We start from the raw sequence: 11,407 nt of genomic DNA on the forward strand, positions 1-11,407 counted from the left end.
ACTCTTCATTTTGTGGAAAATGTTACAGTTCACATTTTAGGAAATGTATATACTTACCTGTATTGTGGATGGTTTAGTCATTTGTAAATGCATTAGCGGAAATTTATTTTTTCTAGCTTTAGGGAGGTTAATTGACATATGACATTGTGTAAGTTTAAGGTGTACAGTGCAATAAATTGATACATGTATATGTCCTGAAATGTTACTTGGAACATTCATTTTACAACTGAAAGCTTGTACCCTTTGACCAACATCTCCCTACCTCCCCTTTCCTCTAACTCCTGGCAACCACTGTTATACTCTGTTTCTGAGTTCCATGTTTTTAGATTATACATGTAAGTAAGATCATACAGTATTTATCTTTCTCTGTCTGACTTATTTTAAGATAGTGTAAATTTAAAAGTAAATAGATTCTGCCTTATCATTCTTTTTTTTACTTTTGGTCATTTCTCTATTTAATGACAAAAAGCATGATGTAATATTATAATGTTATTTATATATTTCTATAGATCATCTTCACCTAAAGATAGCTAAGCATTTACATATTTATTTCACAAAATTAGTTATACAAAATTTAAAATTATAAATAGGAATAAAGCAAACATTAAAGTTTTTCTTTAATATTTAGTACTAAAATGAGAGAGTTTTCCTTTTTTTTCTTTTAAAATTTAATAATTTACATAGGAAGGATCTCTCCTTTGGTTGAAATTAAGAAGTTAAAATATTTTTTTTTTCAGCTACAGGTTCAGGAAAAATTATACAACTATGAAATTTCATGATTTGGATGAATTAAAATGAACAAATTTAAGTATAAGCAGAATTACTACCTTTAGATCCAGTGGCTAAGGAAATGTATTTTTACATTTACAAAGAATTTCATTGCAATTCTGTATTAAGTCCATTTTCTAACAATTGCCTTTTCTTTATCACACAGATTTTCTATATTATCGTTGTATTTTTAAATTAACTTTTGGTTTTATTAAAGTATATTATAAACCTATATTAAAATGCTATTTTAAATTTATATTTCCTTTCAGAATATAATCTAAAGAATTATCCAGTGCCTATGATAGTTCAAATATATAAATATCTACTTTTTCCATAGGTCGCTTTAAATTTACCAATAAAACTTTAAAACTATGCCCTGTTCTTATATGATTTTTTTAAGTATATGTATTATTAATACGTATAAATCCCAATAAAATCTGCTTTATCATGCAGAAATGATTGCATTTTCCATCATATACTAGCCATCCGGCAAGTAGGCATCTTTAGAGGTAAAAGCTAATGCTATGCCCTCTGTTGTTTTGGAAATGACAGTACACAGAATCACAATAAGGGGGATAGAATTAGCAATATTATGTTGTTTTGATTGTGATGCAATTACATTTAAAATTTCAGTAGTGTTGTCACATAAAATAAAACCCAAAGAAGAAGGAAACAGGAAGAAAAATAAATACCAAAAATATTTTTAATGCTATATAGATTATATTCCATTTAGGGAAAATAATCAAATGCCATAATATTGAGTAAGTTCAGTATTAGAAGATAGCATTTCTAATCTACTATTCCCAATTAAATGAGGCAGGACTGATTTTTAATTAATTGGAAAAGCGTTGTATGCAATAATCATGCTTACCTGACAAATATAGCATAATAATGTGTTTTAAAATCTTACCTTTTTACAAAATGGTCTTTAATTTAATGTTTATTTTTAGCTTTAAGGGATTAGTTTAATTTTTGTTATATTTTCGATTTGCAGATTGCTCTGGGAACAGTTACTAATGTGGAAGAAGCAGTGAAGTGGATAAGTTACACTTATCTTTATGTACGGATGAGAGCAAATCCATTAGTATATGGCATCAGTCACAAGTCTTATCAGGTAGAAAACTCATTTATTAAAAAAAAAATCAAACCTGTAATCCTTTCATGGTATGAAGATAAATATTTGCTACGCCTGCCCCATCTCAAAAGAGTGAGGTACCTCAAAGAAAAACAAAGAGCTTTAATCTTTTTTAGAAAATAATAAGGAAAATTAAATTTGCCTCCTATAATTATTTCGTATTATGTATAGTATCTCTTTTCCCACTGATACTACTAAGTTAATCTTTATATTATCATCAATTTATTATTCAGGTACATTTCCATTCAATACTAACACTTTGCTGTGATTTTTTTCTAAACCAAGATAAATTTAGTTTTTGGAATACTCCAGACATGAGGAAACTTATAGACCTTTTTTAATAGTAGGCTAATATTATATGTTGTCTGTTCGTCTTATCAAGTTCCTCTCAGCCCTTATTCCTAAATTAAAGATAGTGTTAATGAGTTCTTATCTTAACAGTTTGGAGGCTGTATCAGTTCCACTTGTGCATATAGACTGAGAATAAGATGCATGTGGCAGCAGCTATTCCTGTGAGTGCTACAGTTGTGTGGTCCACATGGCTTACAGATTCTGTGAGGTCTTGTCTTTTCTTTAGAACTCTGCTTTATGCACTGTAAATGCTTCCTAATTACAGATAGAATCCAGTCATTGTCTAGTGAAAACATTATTTCAACAGCATCATATGGATATTTACTGGTGCTAAGTCAAAATTTGCAAAGTAGCTGAATTTAACTTAGAATTATAGTTTTCCTGCATTAACAGATAACTTAGTTTTTATTTAGATTGTTGTTATCAAAGTAGTTACTTTGTTTTTCTTCATTTTTCCTTTTCTTATACAGTAGATTCAACCATAGAAAAATGAAACTTAAGACTTAAAGAGGAAAAAAAAATAAGAAAAATAGCAGCACCAACTAGTTATGAAGCTGTTACTCTGAAATGGTTAAGGTTTTATATACTCAGGTTTACTGTAATTGAGATTTAATTACCTTTCTACTCTATTAAAATTTGTGCTATCCTTCAAATGGCTATCTTCTTTAATAGCCAAATCATTCTGTTTTAAAAACATAAGTGCATTGTAACCTGTAACCTTAAAGGTTTTAAAGAATATGACACTAACTATTCTCATTACCAATGTGGGCTTTATGAAAATAGTCAGTGGCACTATGAAAATATACTGAAGGGATAAAAAGAAAACAAAACACAACATGTGTTTTCGTGGGCTAAGCCATCTCAGTTCTTGGAACAAGTTAAACACATCAATTAATTTTAAATACTAGGTTAATATCAGAAGTCATTTTTGTGTAATTTTCCAATATAGAGAAAATGAATTTTTTTCCTTCTGATATACATAGTTTTGCTCCCTTCACAGTTCAGAGACTCTTACTTTTCTATTTTTTTTAACATGTGTTTTCATTATATTACCCAATATGAATTTGTAACTACAATACTCATGTGAACTAACACAGATCACGCAATTTAACACATTTTTAATAGCTTAGTAATATGTAGTTAATAAAACATTTTCATAAGAAGAATCTGACATGTACAGTATATCACTCACAGCAAATGTTTAAGACTTTTTGTGTTTGTTAATATGATACTTGACTACGTCTTATGTCCCTACAGTTGATTTTCTTTTGCCTCATTTTTTTGATTTTTAATTTCTTTTAGCTTTATACTCCCCCCGCTTCCCTTAAGTGGCCATAGTCCACTCTACCACTTATGACCAGAGACTGATCTTCCGGATCTGGCATGAGTTCGTGTGTACCTACATATATTTACACACATACATCATAGTAACAAGAATATTTGTTAATTAATGATAATCTTTCTGGTTAGAAGAGGACTAATATAATAGTTTCAAAAACTATTCAAAAATTCATTATTATTTTACTCTTTGTTTCTATTATTATTATTATTATTATTATTATTATTAGGAAAATGGATTTTTCCATCAGCAGTTATGAAAGCTACTAGAACACTAAAACCATACTTTTGAAAGGATAACTTTGCATTTACTTTGTATATTTTTACTTTGACAGAGAAAAGTATCCTTATTTCTCCAAATATTGATAAAGTAAGAATGTTGTTTGATATTTAAATCCCTGTTTATTTTAGTGTGGGAGGGAGAAGACAATGATATTTTTTTCTATAGCTGATTTTTAATCTTTATAATCTTAAAGATTTTAAGACCATGTTAGAATTTTAGATTCCAAAGTATTACTATTTGAAGATAATACAGATTGATAATTTTAATGAATTTTATAATTTCATGCGATTCAAACCAAATAAATTTGGGGTTATTTGGGTTATTTAATGGAAGAAAATATTTTCTAGTTATGTCTTAAGTTTATAAAAATGTACTTCTTTAAAAATTGTAATAAAGTTTATTTTAACTAAAATATCAAAAATTTTCATTTTCATAAATAGGTATATGTGACTCTTCTAAAGAAGTATGATGACTATCTAAAGAAATATTCAAGTGTTTATATTTTTTTCCCTGTAGATTGACCCAGCATTAGCAAAGCATAGAGAACAGTTGGTCATTGAAGTTGGACGAAAACTAGACAAAGCTAGGATGATTCGTTTTGAAGAGCGAACTGGATATTTTTCCTCAACTGATTTGGGTAGAACCGCCAGCCACTACTATATTAAGTACAACACCATTGAGGTATTTTACTGAGTGGAACCAATACAATAATATGTCTGTTAATTAGATCCATATACTACCTAGATTTCAAAGAATAGTATTAATGTAAAATAACAAAAGCTACTAATAGAACAAAATGCTTTTAACTTATATGAATTCAATAACATACACTCAGTAAAGACAAGAAAAAAATAAGACTTTAAATATTAAAGACCTTCTTGCCATCCTGTTCAATGAGTATATCCCAAACAGTAGACACGCCGAAGCCTAAACAGTTGAGCATGTTGGTGAGACCTATGGAATGAATGCTTGAATGGTTTTAGGTAGAAAGTGGTGGCTTACTGATATCCTTAAATAAAAAGTTGAAAAATTAATTGCAGGTTACCGATAAAACACTGACATAAAAGGAGTTAGAAAAATTATCAGTCAACCTAGCTGTACCATTGGGCAATTTAAGAGATTTTTCAAAGGTGATTTTGACTACATAACAATGCCTTGCTTATTGTTTATTAACAGTCTTACGTAAGACTGAGTGCCACTATAATATTTACACTTTAAAGTGTACCTGCATATCTTCATGTGTTTATATGCATATGTATGTACATTCATGTTAATACACTGGAAAACTTAACAGTGATTACCTGTGAGGAAAGGACTTAAGTGTGAAGAGAGGGGGATGGGTTAAAGTGAATTTTTACTCTTTATTCTTCTTGTAGAGAAAGTTTAAATTTTTATATATCAATTTTTATTTTTGTTCTTAAAATTGTTTTTTAAATGGAAAAGTAATAGCCATTGAAGTGAAATTTCTCAAAAATATGAAAACTTGGATATATATGAAATCTAAGTTTTGTACTTATTTAATATGTGCTTATGCATATAAAAGGTTTCAGAAACACTTTCATGTGCTCACTAGCTTATCCTCATCTTTCCCCAAACTTGTATTTGTATAGCACTTTAGGTTGTTTCAAAGACTTTTAACATATATTATCACACTATTGTGATACGGTGTTTCCTCGACCTAAAACGTTTTCCCTAGCCCTCTACTGCTTTCATCACCTACTCATATCCACACATTTTGTCCACTAACTAAGCTTATTTATCTTTCTAGTAGTGTGTTGGTGCCATACGACATCTTCAGTCTGTCTGCAACTCTCAAAACTGTAGCCTTTCCTCAGCTTTGTTTTTATTTTATATGGCCTTTTGCTGATTTTTTTCTTCTGTTTCTTTAATTTCTGTATACTCTCACTAGTAATATTGTGATATCTTCACCAGACTCTTCAGGTTACATATTTTTAGTTATTCCTCTCTAAATTTTATATGATATATGGTCATCTTAAATTTGGCAAATGGTACAGATATTCATATGCCCATGTGAAAATGAACCAAGACCATAATGTTATGGTGAACATGTTTTTAGATATCTAACATAGGTTACATTATTGTTCTTTTTACTTCTAAAGGTTCTCCAGCTAATTACATTTTAGGATTTTTTTTTTGTCTTTGATGAATTTGATGATGTTTAAAGCAATGACATAGAACAGACATCATAACTCTGTGTTGTCTAGGGCTCAAATATTCCTTAAGAATGTATGATTTATAGTTATGTTTTTAATTTAAAATATTTTACTGGACCTATTTTAATCAAATATAACACTTACTTTGATAGACCTTCAATGAACTTTTTGATGCTCACAAAACAGAGGGTGATATCTTTGCTATAGTCTCCAAAGCTGAAGAATTTGATCAAATCAAGGTAAGATTACTTGAAGCCTTAATCAAATGTATATAACATATGTGCATTCATTCATTTATGAAAGCTTATACAGAATTGTTATTTCTAGTACAATATAAGCTCTATGACACTTCACATTTAGAGTACCAGCAATGTTCTTTCATTTATCAACACTGTCTACTATCCTAGATTATGATATTATGTCATACCTGATAGCATTCTATGCTCTCTACTGCAAATCAAATATAATTTAAGTAGGTTTTGCAAAGATGAAACTATCTGAGAATATAGTGTATAGATTTTGGTTTATTTGCGATATAAGGTTCGCTGAAGAAAATATAAAGGACATTCATTATTCAAACTTAGATATGAATATTTCTGTACCCATATTATAATTTAATCTTATTAACAGTGAAAACTTTAATACTTTGAATCATAGTACTTCACAGCTTTAAGCTATGAATGTGTTATGCCATATAAAAATATATGACTGTAATGAATGCATTTGAAGATAATTCAAGTTTGCCCTAATCCATTTGGTCAGAGGTTTTATTCTGGTCAAATAAAACATGAAATCTCATCAAATGAAGGATTGTGAGGTCAGAAGATTTAATTTTTGTGGCATATCAAATTTTTATATGTCAATGGCAACTTTAATATTGGTGATGAATAATAAAATAGAATTATATCAGCTTCAAGATAGTTTCTTATTGTGTTATTAGCTAACTATGAAAAAAAATACTATTATTTTAGTATACATAAGGAAAATGTGGAGTTATAGCAAATGGAAGCTTTTAAAAAACATACAATGTGGTTTAATTTCAACATGAAAAATTTCAGTAAATCAGCCTGAATAATCCTATAAAAACATTGCTTCTCTCAGGTCAGAGAAGAGGAAATAGAGGAGTTAGATTCCTTATTAAACAATTTCTGTGAACTCTCAGCTCCTGGAGGTGTAGAGAACAATTATGGGAAAATAAATATTCTACTTCAAACTTACATCAGCCGAGGAGAGATGGACAGTTTCTCCCTTATATCGGATTCTGCATATGTTGCACAGGTACGAATATTACTCCCTTCTCATTTTTTCTTCCTCGTTTACTTTTAGAGACTCAAGGAATTTACTAATGCTACACTGTGAATATAGTGCATTATGACATGCTACCATATTACTGTTTTGTCTTATAGCTAGTGTGTTTAATTGTACATCTTTCATGTCATCTACATTAGATCAGCAGTGGGGGCAGGATTATGTGATTAGTTTGGCTCTTTTAAATATTGCTATTTTTATTTTAGAGTTTAAAAATCTCAATATCTAACTTTGCACTTTAAATGATAAAGTTTATTTCTTTTAGTTACAAAGAGCAATACTACAAAAATATTTCAAGAAAAAGAAAAAATCATGGAACTGCTGTAGCTTTCTCCAAATATTAGAAATACAAACAGATTTTTTTATGATTAAATAAGGCTTTATAAATATTCCTCAGGCCGTATATTCAGTATGATAACTCTCTGATAAAAGAAAATCCTTCTTCCCTACTGTTGATACTTAAAAATTGAGGACTGTGAAAGAAAATTATTCCCTAAATTACAACTTATTAAATGTATAAGTTTTAGGAAATACAATAGTATAAAATGTCATAATATTTAAGTTTTTAAATTCAAGCCCCTATGTGAAATAAAATAGGTTATTTTTCGCAATAGCTACCTTTGAAATGAAAGGTTCCCTTTACAGACATAGGTTTGTGTAAATATTATTTGCTTAAAAAGATACCATATTCATTTTTTATTAAGTAACACCTCCTCTAAGTTAAGGAGAAATAAAAGCTTAATCATATTTTAAATATAGAAACTATTGTACTACATATCTTATGTTTGTAATTTTGTTCACAGACAATATAATAAAAGTATGTTTGTGTTAGATTATTCCAAACAGCCATGAATACTCAAGAGTGCTTTGATATAACTATAAACATGAAATATTTACAAACATGAACCAAGCTATATTGGTAAACAATTTGAGTAAACGCAGTAACTTAATCAAAGTAACAAAGAAACCAGGTGATAATTTCATATACGATATAAAGTAAATATAGATCTGGTGAAAACTTTTATTTTCACCTTGGATAACATGTTTCTGCCATAGAAAAATTATATATGCTTATCCTCTAAACTCTATACCTTCTATAAGAGCCATTGTTTCTAACTTCTTTTGTTTATCTGTTTTTCTGAAAATAATATAATATTATATTTTCTAATGATTTTATATTGAAATAGTGATTTAACGTAAACGTAAAGCTTTACTGTGTTCTGGATGAATAATCTGGCCACATTTCTGCTTGATTCAAGATCTTGAAGCTATTATCAGAGACTGATATATGAATTCCTTTATATTGTAAAATTTATGGGTTTTTTTTTATGATTGGTACCCAGAAAATCAATCTCAGAACATTAAGGATATGTCTCAAAGCATCCCTGATTTTTCTGAAATAACTATTATGGGTTTATCATCCTTGAATTCATTATATTGTTGTTGAGCTTATTTATATTTTAAGTTTAAGCCATGAGTTGTTCCACAAGCACTCTCTCAGCACTCTAAAATGGTACTTCCTTCTATATATTTCTGAAAATTTATTCCATCAGCCCCTAAAATAAATCCTTGGCTCAAGTGTCCTATAGTTTTATAAGGAAGCCTATATTTAGCTTCTCTGAACTGTACATGTCAGACTTTGGTCATTATTCCCACTCAATTTATATCATTCCAGATAAAATATCTTGTTTATATCTTGTCACATTACTAATGGGTATCAGAACTGTCCTCATACTTCTAAATACCACTTTTGTTCTTAAATTTTTAGTACTGAAACAAAATAGTGAATTTGTCAAAAGACATACACATTTCATATAATGTAAAACTAAAGTCTATAACCTTTATGATCATAACTTCAAGCTGGATCATCTATTTGCTCTTTAAAATCTTTACTCTTTTTCATATCTTTTTATAATTTTGACCAGATTAAACATGCTTCATTTTCAAATACAGACATCATTAGATATTGTAAGGTGTCTCCAAGTTCATGATTTTAAAAACACAAGTTCATGATTTTAAAAACAATCTTTAATAAAACAATCTGCAAAGTTAATGATAGAGAGAGGGAGGCAAAGCAAATGGAAACTAACTGAAAGAAGTAAAAATAAAGTCTTTAATAATTGTAACTTTCTATATGTCTATTAATGAAGTTATTCTCAGACCACTGAATTTAGAATCTTAGAGTTAAGTTTGTTTAGACCCAGCTTTGAAAAGATACTCTCACACCAATTATCTATGCGACCTTGGTCAAATTATTAACTTCACCAAGCTTTACTATCTTTATAAAATTATCTGAAGACCAATCAAATGCAGTTGTTATAAAGATTAGAAGGGATAATATATGTAAAGCAGTTAACATAGCTTAATTTATAGAGAGCCATTAATATGGTAGCTGCACTCATCAATATTTCCTTTGTTACTCTTCTCTCACAAGTTTTTCTCCCTGACTGGATCCCAAAGTCGTCTTTATTTCTCTAAATAACCTTATAAATTTAATCATTTCACTATACCAGCCTTTTATATTCTAGATGGCCTCAACCTAAATACAGGCCTTTTGTCTCTTCCTCTTTCATTCCTATTTAGGGGGTTGTAAGGAGGAGCTTCCTAAAAATTTGGAAATAAGGCTTCTCTCTGAAAATCAAACAGAATAATATCCACATAAAGGAGGTGATTGATTATTCTTGTGTAACAATGATAAAGATAATTAGTGTTATATAAGAATAGATGTTGCCCGCAATTAAAAGATGCAACTTGACATACTTCTTTTGAAACTGAGTCTGAATAATAAATTTATTGACAGATGTTAAAGTACATGTTGCCTAACCACCAGTCCCTCCTTTTTATTCTTCAGAATGCAGCTAGAATTGTCCGTGCTCTTTTTGAAATTGCTCTGAGGAAACGTTGGCCTGCCATGACCTACAAACTCCTGAATCTTAGTAAAGTCATTGACAAGAGGCTTTGGGGTTGGGCTAGCCCTTTGAGACAGTTTTCAGTCTTACCACCACACATTCTAACAAGATTAGAAGAAAAAAATCTTACTGTGGATAAGCTGAAAGACATGAGGAAAGATGAAATAGGTAAGAAGGAAACAAGAATATTTTAATGTATTATTCTGTGCACATAAAATATTTTACTAGATGTAAAAAAAAAAAAATTATTGTGAATTTTCACATTACTCGAGATTAATTTTTACCATTTTTATGAACTTTCTTTTTCATTTATCTAAATTCAAACAGAAGTCCCTGCAAATTTTATGAAATCACTTGAAAGAATTAGCAATTAAAACAGAGTTTAGATTGTCACACCCTTAAGTTGAGTATTTTACAGATAAAATCTCAGATATAAATTATGAGAATTTGTCATAAAGTTTATTCTCAATTTATTTCTCAATATTTAACTCATTTCAAAGTCTTGTGTTATGTATATCAGCAGTATTACAAAAAAAATTATGTCAACATTAAACTACATTTCTTCAGAGATTCTAATTAAACTTCATCATTACACACATACATATCTTTAAACCCAGTTGTTATCCATGTGTAAATAGCATTTGGCCTTCTGGTTTTTGTTACATAAAATTGAAAAATTATTCCTACATACATTTCCATGTACCTTAATGTTTTGTTGAACAAACATTGATTAAGTAATTTCAAATTCTCAATGGGGTAGACATTACACATGAAGGGTATCAGGCTGAACAGAAATAAGAGAGAGGATTACTGCTGGCAAAGGGTCCAGAGATGTGAAGAGAGGCTGAGATCATTATTTCATTAGTAGTAAGAAGAATACTTCCAACACAGAATGGAAGAAGAGAAGTATCAATAAAAATAGAGAGAAATTAAGGACATTAAATAGAGAAGTTGAAAATACTCACATTGGGGTAACATATTTAAATATTTTATCAGATTAGGAAGATGACTTTAGTTTCAAATTTAAAACATTTTGATTTATTCATAAATGTGCTTTAAAAATTATATTACGAAGAGCCAATACATATAAGAAATATTGATACCATAAAATATCATCTCTTTCCACCCAGTTGCTTGAGCT

The 11,407-nt window shown here is 29.2% G+C and overlaps 1 protein-coding gene across 1 annotated transcript in view; it reads left to right on the forward strand.

Moving 5' to 3' along the window:
- Positions 1–11,407, forward strand: part of ASCC3 (activating signal cointegrator 1 complex subunit 3) — a 266,182-nt gene that overhangs the window by 155,567 nt on the left and 99,208 nt on the right. Inside the window, exons 17-21 of the mRNA XM_011360723.2 lie at positions 1,763–1,882; positions 4,392–4,556; positions 6,202–6,288; positions 7,151–7,327; positions 10,209–10,434. Of these exons, the coding sequence (XP_011359025.1) occupies positions 1,763–1,882; positions 4,392–4,556; positions 6,202–6,288; positions 7,151–7,327; positions 10,209–10,434 (775 nt within the window). The remainder of the gene's footprint in view (positions 1–1,762; positions 1,883–4,391; positions 4,557–6,201; positions 6,289–7,150; positions 7,328–10,208; positions 10,435–11,407) is intronic.

This window comes from Pteropus vampyrus, unplaced genomic scaffold (genome assembly GCF_000151845.1).
Source record: "Pteropus vampyrus isolate Shadow unplaced genomic scaffold, Pvam_2.0 Scaffold58, whole genome shotgun sequence".
Classification (NCBI taxonomy): Eukaryota; Metazoa; Chordata; class Mammalia; order Chiroptera; family Pteropodidae; genus Pteropus; species Pteropus vampyrus.